Source organism: Acinonyx jubatus, chromosome B1, assembly GCF_027475565.1.
Source record: "Acinonyx jubatus isolate Ajub_Pintada_27869175 chromosome B1, VMU_Ajub_asm_v1.0, whole genome shotgun sequence".
Lineage (NCBI taxonomy): Eukaryota > Metazoa > Chordata > Mammalia > Carnivora > Felidae > Acinonyx > Acinonyx jubatus.
In genome coordinates this window covers 45,318,441-45,332,930 of record NC_069382.1, presented here as the reverse complement: position 1 = coordinate 45,332,930, position 14,490 = coordinate 45,318,441, and the positions used below count along the sequence as shown (strand labels likewise).

General features: G+C 39.5%; 1 protein-coding gene across 7 annotated transcripts in view; it reads left to right on the top strand.

Moving 5' to 3' along the window:
• Positions 1-8,718, top strand: part of UNC5D (unc-5 netrin receptor D) — a 543,854-nt gene extending 535,136 nt beyond the window's left edge. For all 7 annotated transcript variants that reach the window (XM_027070311.2, XM_027070293.2, XM_053216628.1 and 4 more), the window contains one exon: positions 4,807-8,718. In XM_027070311.2, the coding sequence (XP_026926112.1) occupies positions 4,807-5,011 (205 nt within the window). In that variant the 3' untranslated portion in view covers positions 5,012-8,718. The remainder of the gene's footprint in view (positions 1-4,806) is intronic.
• Positions 8,719-14,490: the final 5,772 nt, after the last annotated feature.

The window sequence follows — 14,490 nt, the reverse complement described above, 5'->3', positions numbered from 1 at the left end:
ATTCATACCAAATGGATGCCTAGCCACTTTTCCTTTTCAAAAAACAAGCCCAAGGTATAATACTGTATAAAGACATTGGAGGGCAGAATTTTAGCAGGGGCCCTTAATTCTTCCCCAAAAGAAGAAAACAGAAGGCACGAGTCACTATTTCCAGAAATCCTCAAATTTAACCTAATTTCCATTATTAGTTTAACATGGTCATGAGTTTGAAGATGTGTTTTGAAAACTGGGATTCTGTGTAAAAATTCAGTTTTTGACTGTATACATCAATCACTATGGGTCGGCCTGTGTCTAGCTAATGAAATTGCTAAGATAGATTCATGCTCCCAATTCTCTCCTGGCTTCCACATAAAGCATGGGATTCTAATTGGGGATAAGGGATGGGAACAGCAAAGTCTTAGAAAGATGAAATTAATCATGGTAATAAACTAATTGCCCCCCCCCCCAGTCGGGAACTCAGGTAAATAGTAGGCATATAGGCTCAACAAAACAAAATTGAATTTCATAAGCCATTACTACTCAATGAACTTACATGGATAAACTTATCCGGCTGTCTCAGCATGAGTTTTTTATAGTTTCTCTCTGCTCTTTTCGGTGGGAGTTACGACAGAAAAGATAAAGTCATTGAATCTACAAGGCTTAGGACAAATGAACTGACCTGAAGACATAGAAAGATTCTAAAGTAAATTCCTAAAATTTAGAGAATAATCTCACCTGCATAGTAGGCAGCATCTTTAGGACACCACAAAAAAAATTTTTTTTAATTTTTTTTCAAAATTACCTCAGTCTATCAAAATTCAAAAAGGCTACCACAAAAGGTCACCCAAAGTTCAGAGCATAAAAAAGTAACAACTGGAAACATCTGAGACCAGCATAATAAACGTTCACTTCTGTAAACAGTTTTCAAAGAGAAAGTAAAAACATTGTTTTATTTTGAGGCATCCACCTAAATTCAGGGCTACCACTTTACTACTTTTGCTAAATATTCTGGTTTCAAAGACACTCACAAAATTACTTAATGCCAACTGTTACTATGAACTCTGTTCTCTGGTATTAATATTATTCCCTGAATTGTGTGTGAATTTACCTACTGGTGTCCAAATGTACCACCATTATGAAGACAAATGGGTCACACAGACTGGGATCCGAATAATTGCAAAAGGGCAGTATGGAAAAAACCCAATAGATGCATGGTATACCAACTTTCAAAACAAAACAAACAAACAAACAAAAAACCAGTGCGTTTGCACATATGTAAATAGTTAAAATAACCCGCCTATCTTTGAGTAACAGCCTACTGCATTGGGACTTTAGGGTCTTTTATATACTAACTGTTCCTGGTGTAGACCGGGAAATGCAACTTAATAGGAGGTCTGTTTATCACAAAGCTAACTGAATCATTTTTAATAAGACTGGTACCATCCTGCATGTACCTACTAAAATTTAGTGGAATTTGAGATTTGTGTGTGTTAGGATGAATGTGCTTGCATAGAGAATAAATCTGAGCCACGCTTTGGAGAGCACATTTCACTTGTTATAATATGTTCAGAGACCTGTGCCAAGTGAAAGTTGTATTTCTGCCACTTTTGACCACTCGGCTTCCTGTAGCCCCGGGTGCCTACCCTACAAATCAGGACATGTGAGAACCAAATGGCCGGCAGGAGTCCTTCTCCAGCTCTGCCCCTTGTCCTCTAGGCAGGGAGAACACCTTCCCACTCCCACCCCCACCACAGATTCATGGACATTTTTAATATTGTGTTAGGACAAAGATTTATCCCAACCTCCAAAACACATTCTGCATGCCTCTCCCAAAATTTCACTATTGCATTTTTATAGCCGGGTCTTCCTGTCAGGTCTTAAAATGTCAAAGGTCCCTGAACATTTACTGAGCACAAAGCTCTCAAAGTGCTTGAGGCAGGATGTGTGACTTGTGGTTTCAATGACTTTGGCACTCTGGATGCTTATTTTCAAATGCAGCACAAAACAAAAACTTCAGTCCAATCTTCTCTCAAAGAGCTACTGGAAATCTAGCTTATGGTGTAAAACATAGGACAGGGATCAGCACTATGGCCTAACGGCCAAATTTGGCCCACCACCTGCTTGCCTATAGCCCAGGAGCTACAATGGTTTCAGGATTTTGAAATGGTCAGGAAAAAAAATTTTTTTAAATCAAAAGAAGAGGAATATTGTGTGATATGTGAAAACTGCAGGACATTCACACTTTAGGGTCTCTCGAAAAAGTTTTATTGCAACACAGCCATGCTCATTCATATGTATCTTCTGTGGCTGCTTTCACACCACCATAGCAAAGTCGGGTAGCTGCTTTAGGGACCATGTGTGGCCCCTAAAGTCAAAAAGATTTACCATCTGGTCTTTACAGAAACATTGGTCAACCCCTGGTATCGAATAAGGCTTAATTTGGGGGTGATAGGATCACAAGATTCTAGTCTGTCCCACAGGACACTGGTCCATTGTTTTTCAAGGGAAACTACAAACTATAAATAAGCCCTCAATAGAATGATAAAAAATCTGTCCTTTTGTTGTTGTTCTTGCTGTTCTTTCTCTTTTTTTTGAAACAACATTGGAGAGAAATTTACCCGTTCCAGAAACAAATGTATGTTCATGGTCATCAGTCTCAAAAAGGACATGGGAAGAGTTTGTCACACAAGCCCGCCCAAGAGTTCACTCACACCTAGTCTCTCAGTTTGCCTTCTTCTCCGCTAGTCCTCCAGTTCGTGTTCTGCCTGAATGTTGGGAGGGGTGTACCAATTTACTTACAGACCTGGAGATATAGCAGCTTTCTCTGCAAACAGTGGCCCATGACCAGGTAGAAGGGACAGTATTCAAAACAGAGTTCTTAAACAAGAGGAACTGGGATCCCTTCAACTACCCACGCAGGGTTTGGTTTGCCATTTCTATTAGTGCAGAAATAACTATATTTAAGAAGAAACCAGAGAGAATAGTTTTAAGCTGGCCTTCTCCCTTTCTCAATTAAGGATTCAGATGTAGTAGAAAGTATATATAGCACCCCAATAAAATAATGCCACATGGCAACCAACTAGCTTTAAGCAGTCCCTTAAGATCTTTGAGTAGCCCTTTATTCACTCGGAATTACTGGATGTGTGTGTGGTGCTTGTAAATGGTAATGTGCCCTTAAAAGCTGGTCTTCTCTTCCAAGTGCTCTTAGCTACAAGTCCACTTTGTGATTATATGCTGAATGTGGTGATAGAAAATTGTGCCATCCTCAAAACGGGCAATTCGTGGTTGACTCTTGAAAATCTGTTCAACTTATCAAAATTTCTCCAGAGGTGACATTTCTATCTGTGCTGTAAAAGTGCCTATGAAAAACTGTGACCTTTAATCTTTTGTGTTGTCTTAGTCTTCACCATAGCAAAGTCATTGTCCAAAAGGTTACCATTTGTTTTCACTGGAGATCTCATGTCACTTGGAAAAAGCTCATAGCAATCAATTACTCAGACAATGGATATTGAGTAAACACCTGTCATCGTATTAGGATAAGGACTGTTACAGAATCAAAAGATTATCATCTATGATCCTCTCTCTTCAGGTGTCCGTAATCATGCTGGGTAGTCAAAACTCACATGAAATATATCAGCACTTTGTTCATATGAAAATTTAAGCACAGTGACAGAATTCAGAGAAGAAATAAAGCATTTTGAGCAGAGTAGAGAAGTGAACCAGGCATTGCAGGGGTGTAAGATTTTGATAAACAGAGAGTAAAGACACGAAGTGGGTATTCCAAATGGAGAGAATCGATTGAATAAAAGCAAGAAGCAAAGTATTACCTAAGTCAGCATTAATGGCTCAGAGGGCAAAGGAAGATTGAATAAAAATAGATATTGCCATACCTAGGTGGGGCCAGACAGAGGAAGGCATCGAAAACAAGGAGAGTAATACCTGATCATTGAAAAAATAGAATGCAGGATATATTAGAAACTTTACAGGCATAAAGATCTACAAGGATTTTGCTGTGATTCAGGCAAAAAATGATAGAGCATCAATTACATATACATAGAATGAATGTAGAGGAAATGTGAGCTGATGTGTATGTCAAAAAGAAAACAATATAAAGGGAAGAGTCAAAAATAAATGTCCCGGTGTGAGAGATTAGAAGGACATTTGTAATTACTAGGATACCTGTTATAGTTTAAAAGGGGCCCAATTCGGAGGCATGGAGAGGATACCAATTTCTGATGCATTGAGTTTGAGGAGGTGGAGAGATAGCTAATCCAGGCACTCTCAAGGTCATTTGGAGATCTGTAACTAGCTGACACTAACCTGTAAGATTGGAGGTGCCAATTTAAACACTATCTGCTTGGAGTCGATAACTACTCCACTTAGTATATGAGCTCACCTCAGAAGGAAAGAAGAAATCAAAGATAAAACCTTGACAGTCCTCTGTTTACCAAGGGAGAGATAAAGGGGTCAGATATTTTGGAAAATAGGAATGAGTTATGTCATTGTGTAAGTTAATGAAAGAACTTTTTCAATAGGTGGTCAAGAGGGAAACACACACACACACGCACACACGCACGGATGCACACACACACACACCCACACCCTCCAGGGAGGTGAGGACCTGGGAGATAAGAAGGTCATTGGCAACATTCCACAGTTGAGCTTTCAGGTTCAGTGCCTCCAGACCTGCCATAGTGGAGCCTCCTATTCCTATTGTAGTAATATCCATTGCAATTCATTTTTAATTCCCTTATAGTGATTTTTATTTGTTCCTTTATTTCTATTTTCATTTTTTGTTATTCTTTTTGTTTCTTCAAATCTGTCTAGGAATTTATCTTATTTTGCTACACAAAGTAGTCCATCCGCTGTCATTTTGAACCTGTGGGAAGCTCGTCATCAGCACGATGGTGATCTTGACTCCCTGGCCTGTGCCCTTGAAGAGATTGGGCGGACACACACGAAACTCTCAAACATTACAGAATCCCAACTCGATGAAGCCGACTTCAACTACAGCAGGCAAAATGGACTCTAGTCCACTATCGTTCATGAGACAGTGACGGCCAGCTTCGGGACATTTGCTTTAAATGGGAAAGAGGCAGCTTTCGGCCCAGTGGCACTTGGGGAATTCAGCCTTCATTTACACTCAGTGAGAATCCCTGGTTGAAGAAACTGCATTTTATATAGGTGTAATATGTTAATAGGGAGAAGTACAAGCTCTCTTAAATATAAGAGGGCTCTACTGTCTCGTCTGAATCCACACTCGGGTTAACACTTTATGAACTTTCTCAGATTTGGAATGGTGAGAATAAAAGTGAGGGCACAGCTAGATAAAAAGAACTGTGGGAAAAGATGAGCTACAATAAAGCTGGGAAGGTAGAGATTGAATAGTGCATGTTCTGAAGCAGGTTTTTAATGACGTGCCCCAAAGGGCCAGCTGATTCTGGTACCAGATTGTCAGGGTTCTCTACCAACTGGCATCTGTGATGTCAGCAATCATTGTAACGTTGGCTTTTAGAAGTGAAACGGGGTTGCCAACCCATTTATTTGTAGGACTTCAATAACGTCGAGGAGGGCATTTAGAATTTAGAATCTGAGTACATCACACCAGCACCAGTTCCCCATTTATCCTAGCCACTTAGTGGAAACAAGACCAGAAGGTAAGATAGACCACAAACTAGTTCTTGCCATGACCACCTTCATTTTCTCCCAGAGACAAATCTACCCACATTTCCCCCCCCCCCTTCCTTACCCATTACATAGGAGCGGTTTCAAGGAGCATAACTAAACTGCTCAATATGGAAACTTATGTCTTCTAAGTCAACGAAGCAGAGCTGTCTCTCTTCCCAGCTAAGCCGCTCAAATTGCAGAGTGCTGTTAGAACACGGCATATTACATGGATTTGGAGGGGAGGTCAAATCGAGCCCAAGGAAATACATGAACTACAGATGCCACACGCCTTTGAGAAGCTGTCACTCTGGGATGGAGGATGAAGGTGTTGACTCAGTTGCCCAACATTGATATAAGGGGCTGAGGGGTTCTGCTACACTTTTCAATCCAGGTTCTTGAAACTTTCTAGTCTGTTATCACAATATCTCCCCATAGGGCTATAGGGCCTCCTCCTTTGCCTCTCCGAAAATCAGCAGATAGTCTTTGGTCTAAATGATAGGGGTCAGTAGACCTGAGGAATATGTCGACCACAATGTCCCAGAAACCACATGCATTGTTCAGGAAGTTTCAACATCTGGTTGCTCAGCCTTATCAAGCAGGCTTTTTCTACAAGACCATTAACACAGGACTATTGCTTTCGGATTCTTTTTTGAAAAAAAGAAGTAATGGTATTGTGGAAAACTGAAGTCCACAGATAATTCGTGACCCCCCACCCCATCTTAACATGACTCCATCTTTTATACTATTAAATCATTTTGATAAGGTGTCCTGGTAGACTAAAGATGAACAGATCTGTTTCTGCTCCGGTTGATGTTTTAATTAGCTGTCCACAATCAGGACAAGCAAGGTCAAGGACCTAGATCAACCACGGGGCTGATCAGCTACTTAGAAGTTGGCTTCATTAGAATAAAAATAGGGAAATTAGGGACTACTTGGCAGTGGGATATGGTCATTTAAAAAAAAAAAAAAAACGTTTTTATAAGTCCCATGTAGGAAGAAAAAATGTAAATCCCCACCGAAGTAAAAAAGAACTAGAGATAGGTGGAATTTATGATACCATGGGTAAGGCATTAAGAACTCTTAAATGTGTTAGCCATGTTCTCTAACTAACGTGGTATATACAGTCCCCTGTATTGGATGAAAGGCTTTGCTACATGAAATCCAAAAGCATCTTTCTTTTCTCAGGAACCAAAGGCATCTTATACAGAACGAGCAAATCCTCTTAGAACTGCTGAGCATATTTTCAAAATACCATGTCTAGATAAGGAAAACGCCCTTTTACTAATGTCCTCTACTTGTTTATTCCTTCGGGGGAGCAACAGAGAGAAGGGCATGAGAGTGTAAATCATCTGACACCCTTGCTATCATTTCTGAAGGAGCAAGAAGTTGAAGTAGATGGTCAGTCACCCAAAATGAACTAGAGAGTTGATTGGCATGGTGGTATACAGAAAGAATCTGCATTGACTGTTGGATAATAACTTGCAGAAAACACATTAGAGAGAACTTTTGTTAGTTTCCATCTTGGAGATGTTAATAGGGATTTAAAAATCATCCTGCCTCCCCCTCCGCCCCCCCCCCCGCCTTTCCTTCTAATTGGCCTTATAATTGCTTTCTATATTCCATGCATTCAAACAGATTCTTTTTAGACCTGATATTTTTATATATTAAATGAAAAATTTTAATGTTTTCCCTAGAATCTAAATTATTTTAAGAAAAGAGATTATCATCAATTCCTCAATGTCTAGAATTTCCTCCTATGGACTTTTTTTTTTTTTTCTTTTCTTGGCCTGGGTTTTTATAAATGCTCATGATCATCATACCATATTGAGTAACTAAGGATGCGAATGAGCATGATTCACCTCTGACTTCTTCCTAAGGTTCAAATCCATCTGTCAGTCCATTCTGCTCCCTCTTTTCCTTTCTCTTATTTCTGTTAGAATTCTGCATAGGATTTCTACAGAAATGTATGAAATTCTGTGGCTGTCACATGGCAGGATTGTATGGTATTTTACAATAGAATTCCAAAGAGAACCCACGTTCATGAGATTCACAGACACAGCTGGGGGTGTGTCAGGGAGGAGTGGAAAATGCAGACCAGATAGACTTAACTGACACTGGAACTTGTGGTTACTCACTGTGACCTAAACCCTTGTTCTATTTTAACATTTTCCTGTCACAACACAAACGCCGCCCCTCTAGAAACAGAGTCCCTGATCAGTGCAAGTGCTTACCGCAGAAGTGTTATTGTCCCAGTGCAAAACGAGCCAAGAAATTAAAAGTGGGCTGTGATACCTGGTAGGTTACTTAGAATTTTCACAAGATATCCCACTTAAGGACACATCTGTCAGTCCTCAAAAGCATTTAAGTCTAACGGTCATGCTTTAAACAGGACTTCAAATTATGCCACCGAAAGGGTGTACTTCCCAGCTGCACCAGACTGCCGCATCATAAAGTTAATTTACAGTTTTTACAACATTGCTCGTGCAGTCTTACTGGTTTACATTAAAATCCTTTAAGCCAAAGGGAAGCTCACTCTATGGATTTCAATGCAAACTTCATTTACCGGTGCAGAAAGTCTCATAAAACTCAGATGTACGCCCACAAAAATTTTATTGGCCTTTTTGTAAGAGATGAATAGGAATTGACACAGTTCTGTTTAAAGAGGAGAAATTTTTCTCCCTTTTTATTATTTTTATCTCCAGCTGCAGGTGTTATCCTTTGCCATGGTCCCTACATTTTTCTTTCAGTTGACTTTGAGAGGGGTTATTAAGTCAGATGACTAAAACCGGGTTCTCTTTGGATTAAAAAGTTCTGGATTTATCGCAACTATTTTCCTTGACAAAAATTCTCCACATCGCAACTGATAAGCGAAGGTGGAATATTCAAATGGGGTACAGATCTTCCTTGACTTATGAGAGGGTTATGTCCCCATAAACCCATCGTAAGTTGAAAATATTATAACTCGAAAAAAACACTTAATACGCCTAACCTGTCGAACACCATAGCTTAGCCTAGGGTAACTTCAATGTGCTCAGACTACTTCCGTTAGCCTTAGCCTACATTTGGGCAAAATCATCCAACACAGAGTCTAGTTTACAATGGAAGTGTTGAAAGTCTCATGTGATTGAATACCGTACTGAAAGTGAACAACAGAATGGTTACTGGTGTATTGGTTGTTCACCCCTGCGATGGTGTGGCAGAGGGGGGCTGCAGCTGCCCATGCCCAAACGTCATCAGAGAGTCCTCCCACATATGGCTAGCCCCAGAGAAGATCCAAATTCAGAGTTTCTAGTACAGTTCTACTGAATGCCTATCACCTTCATACCATCGTAAAGTCAGAAGACAGTGGAACTGCCGTGAGTTGGGGACCATCTATAATTGGTTTTAGATAGTACTCTACACTTGCCAAACTTCTGGCAAATCTGTGAATTTCAAATGTTATAAAAATCTTTTAATGTGCTTGTTTTTCCTTTTCGCCATTTTTGCTGTGATTTCTTAGTCCTTCCCCCCAAAGGTGTGGAATAGTAACTATCAGATGTGTTGAAGGTGAAGTTCCTCAGAGGTCTTTGCTCCAGATCTGTGAAAGTCACAGGAACCTGAAGTTGCTGAGAAATGTGCTTCTGTGGCCCATGGCATGGCCCATTTCCATTACTTTTTCTCATGAAACATTGCAGAGTTCTGAATCCTGGTACCTCCCATTGACCGGACTAGGGGTCACATCCATAGCAAATGGGAGAGTAAAATGTTGTCCTACAGATAGTGACAAAATTTTATGAGCCCTTCGGTGTTAGTTACCATAGCGGTGTATTTGAAAAATTGATGTTTTCGCCAAAAGCTGAACGGCCACCCTTCCCGCAGCTTCCACTGTTTTGTCTGCATAGAATTTTCCTGAACTACAAAGCAAAAATGTATTTTGTCAAATGTCACAAAGTGAAAATGTTGCTAATCTTAGATGTGTTACATATTTTGTGTTTTTACTTTCCACACTCTTTCAAAAGCTGCAGTTATAAAGCTGTTTGGCTGTATTGACAGCATGTGGTGTTTTTTGCAAAAGCAGTTCTAGGAGAGCCAGCGTCTACCACGGACTCCTCACATCCCCCTCCAGGGTCGTCAGCAAAAATCGAAATGGCAATTCGTGTGCTGTGTTTTTTCAAATGACAAAAGGGGATGGAAATCAGACCTGGCCGTTAGTCACTAGTGTGTAGTACTGTGATCTGAAGTAGGAAATTTAACTCACATAGAATAATTGTGGTTTTTGAAGCAGCTACTTTGCTTTTTCCTTTTGCTGTGAAGATCACGGATTTGGAATGTCCTCATGAGGTGGGCCTAAGACGGTGACAGTGAACTGTGCGTCTTAGCGCCCACCCTCTATCTGAACCCAAAGATTAAAAAGGCAGTAAGCTTCATGTTTAGGCCTGAGCTTAACAATGTCCTCCTCCACCTTTAAGATTAAGTTGGGCAGAGGATACATCCTCTTTTCCAAAAAGGTATAGCCCTGAATTACAAAATCGATCACTAAATTTCGTAAGGTAACTCTTTGCGTGAGTGGCAATGTGCCTCAACTACTTTTACAAAAGGCATAATTACAACAAAAATGTCCTTTTGCCTCAAATCTTTCTTAACCCCCAAGAGTATTTCACTATTGCAAGCATTACTTCCGTACAAATTCCAAAGTTGGATAAATGCTACAAGTCCCTTAAAATTAAACATATATGGAAGATAGACATTTAACTATGGTTCTTTTGCATCATGAGAATATCATGAGGGAGTTTGTAAGCAGAATATCTTGCCTTATCACCTCCATTATTGAAACAGACATTACAATCAGAAAGAGATCTAATAATTCCAATATCCCTCATTAGCAAGCTCTGATGATGCCTGAAATAAGAGCACCCCTTATCAAGAGGCTTTTATCTAAGCCTTATCAGAATTACCTAAAAAATTTCAATCAGAAACACTCTCTACAGTCCAGCCTAGATTATGAAGGCCCTTCCCATTCAACACGTCTCAAGAAGATGAAAAAAAATTCAGTGTGGGAATTTTCTGGTGAGGAAAACAATATTCTCCTTTCCCAAGTTGGAATCAAGACAGATCTTAAGATTTCCCGTTCTTCACAATTGTTTCTAATTGGTACACACAATGCGGTATGTGTTGACCTAGAAATATTGCAAATACAAGCAGTTAGAGGATTAACTGGTTGCTCCTTCTAACCCAGACTCAAAAAATATGAGTAATTGTTTACCACCATTTCTGTATGGAAGAATTTTAAAGCAGATTTCATTTTGTCCTGTTTATTTTGGGAAGGTGCGTGGGGGGGTGGTTTTTTTCAAGTGATTCATATTTCAAACCCATACCACTCTCAACTTTCATTTGATGTGTTCAAAGCCAAAAAAACAAAAAAACAAAAAACAAAAAAAACAAAAAGCAGAACTGAACACTTAGTTTGACATGAAGCTGAAGGACTGAGCAAAGCCAGAGGAGAGTTTGAATAAAGCATGGCCTTGGCTTCATACCATACTTTCTGTGCCTTGTATTATCAATGTAAATTCTGAATGTTGTACAGTAAATACTTGGATGGACTTCTTAGAAAAGACTGCACTGGCTTCTTTTTCAGCACATGTACATATCTATATATATATATACATATATATTTGGTAATGCCAAACAGCTGTGTTATATTGTACTGAACAAAATGGACCGTTTGGATGTTTTATGTAGAGTTTGCAAAAAAAAAAACAAAAAAAACAAAAACAAAACAAAAACAAAAACAAAAAAAAACTGGATGGTTACAGACTTTTCGAGCTCAATGTACAGACGTAAATGACCGCATATCAGTTATTTATGAATAAAGAGTCTTTTATTGACATTTTAGGATACTCCATGAGTGGAAATTTGAAATGCCAATAAGGACCCCGTCTATACACCCTCCTGCCACATCCTAGCAGGAACAGAATCCCCTCCACATCAAGGACAATTTCCAGATACCTGTTAATATATTGAACCTAATTTCTCCTTCTGGCCTCAAGAATGAGACACCCAGAGGCTACTGGAAACAAAGATGAGACTATCTTCTACCTTTCTCAACCCACCCACCACGCACATACACATAAGTACCCTTCGGTTATAATTTTACCAACTGTGAGAGAATCCAGCCCTACACCGTAATTGGGGTATCATTCATTCACTTCAGTCCTCAAAATGCTTGGGTTATTTTTTTACAGACAATATAGAAATTCTCTGCCTCTCCATGGGAGAAAAAATGTTACCAAAATAAGTGTGGCGTTGCACGTTTCAAATGCAGCTTCCCTGAATCTGTTCAAATGGTTTTAAAAATGCTGAGGGCTCCCAGGAATTTCATCATAACTACTTAGAGCCGATCAGAGTCAGACCCAGTTTAAACAGTATGATCTACTCAAAGATGATTTCTCGGCTATTTAAGTTAGATCGTTACAAATTAAAAGAGGTCAAAATTCCAAAATTTCCAAAATTCATATTTAAATGTTTATTCCTTTTTAAAAGAGAGAGCGAGCGTGCACGCGAGCAGGGCAAGGGCAGAGAGGGGGCAGGAGGGCAGAGGATCCCAAGCAGGCCCTATACTGACAGCAGAGAGCCCAACGTGGGGCCTGAACCCAGGAACCATGAGATCAGGATCTGAGCCGAAGTTGGATGCTTAACTTGACTGAGCCACCCAGGCACCGGTGAAAATCGTCTTTAAACAAAATATAATCTGCATAGTAAGATAACAGCTTTTGGACCCCCCTACCCCTCAAATTAAGTTTGGAAAACTATGGCATTAAATGACACCACATTCTCTAGATTTCTGAAAACCATTAGGTGTATGATGGAGCTAACGTAAAGGGTGGATCTCTAAAAGAGGAGTATACGCAACATTTTCTAAACATTTTGGACCACGTCATTCTTTTCATGGATCATCTTACAGGACTAGTAGGGATGGGTAGGGATATCCACAAAGTGGCTGTGAATCATTCCCGTGCTTTAAAGCTAATTAAAATATATTTAAGTTACTGGTGGAAGGAGAATTAATTTCGTTAACTAGGTAAATCAGTAGGATTAGGCCGAACCAAGCCAAAAATTTCAGAACTATTTGCTGGCATGCTTGTTTATTTTTGTTTTAGAGGGAGAGAAAGAATGCACAAGCAGGGAAGAGGGGCAGAGTGAGAGAGAGAATCTTCAGCAGGTTCCTTATTCAGCACAGATCCTGAAGTGGGGCTCGATCCCAGGAACTGTGAGATTATGACTTGAGCTGAAATCAAGAGTCAGACACTCAACTGAGCCACCCAGCTGCCCCTAGAACTTTTTTTTTTAACGTTTATTCATTTTTGAGAGACCTAGAGAGACAGAGAGTGAGCAGAGAGAGGGAGACATAGAATCCGAAGCAGGCTCCAGGCTCTGAGCTGTCAGCACAGAGCCCAATATGGGGCTTGAACCCCAAAACTCTGAGATCATGACCTGAGCTGAAGTCGGACGTTTAACCAACTGAGCCACCCAGGTGCCCTACAACTATTTTAATAGAGCAAACAAGTCCAATCTGAGTTGGTCAGGTGGAAGAATGCTGTGGCCAGCAGAGAGATTCAGATAAAACTACCTCATTTTCACAAAAATGGAACCTATCAGCTTGAGTCTGTAATTAGCTGTTCAAAATCTTTTTTTGTTTGTTTTTTTTTTTTTTTTAGGTTTTATCTAAAAAATATTTTGTCTACCTAGGAGCTGATTCTGAGTGGATTAACCTACTTTGGGCTAATGTTTATTCTCTGTAGCCAACATGTGTTAGAATCTGATCAAACTTATTCTGATAGGATTGACTTATTCATTCAAAAATATATATTTAGATTGACTACATGATAACAAAGCCTGGGTTCAAATCCTGCCTTTGTCATTTAGCATTTAATATCAGACAAAATACTTACTGTTTCTACTTGATAATACTTCATAATAGAATTTTAGATTGTCTCCAAAGTGTGAAGATTAAGTGAAAGAAAAAAAAAAAAAACACACAGATACATGTAAAGTCCTTAGCACACTATATGGTCCTTAGTGAGCAACTAATGAGTGCTTTTACCTTACTTTAGAAAGGCAGTATGTATGCATGGTAGCTAACAAAATGTGTTTGAGATCAACATAGCAATGCTGAGTCAGCCATTCTCTGGACCCATGACTTGGCCAAGAAACTATCTTTGAAAGGAGATAATCCTATCAAGTTCACTGGGTACAAAGTCAATGTTCAACAAATAGTATAATGACTATACACATCTCTAGCTCTCTGGCCGGTCCTGCTTCTGAGCAGAGGTATCTTAGAGTGTTCGTTCTATAAACATTGTAAAGTAACAGGGCCACAGATGTACTTGATTTTCATCTTTCTGATAGCTAGCTCAGTTACTTAAGGCAAAAAAAAAAAAAAAAAAAAGTCTTAAACCCTGAAATAAGTGAAATATAAAGGTTAATCCTTAATACATTAAGCTTAAAAAATACTCTAATAAGGTCCACTATATCCACCTACATAAAATGATTTTAGGAAAGAAAGAATTGGAGTCAAATGATGAAGCAAATACATATTTAAAATATATCTATGGGAGTTCCTGGGTGGCTTAGCTGTTAAGCATTTGACTTCGGCTCAGGTCATTATCTCACAGTTGGTGAGCTCGAGCCCCACTTCAGGTGAGCCCCACTTCTGTCTCTGTCTGTCTCTCCCCTCCTTCTCTCTGCCCCTCATGGGATTCTCTCTCTTCTCTCTCTCTCTCTCTGCCCCTCACACACTTGCTCCCTCTCTTTCTCTCAAAAATAAATAAAATTAAATAAAATTAAATAAAATTAATAAAATAAACC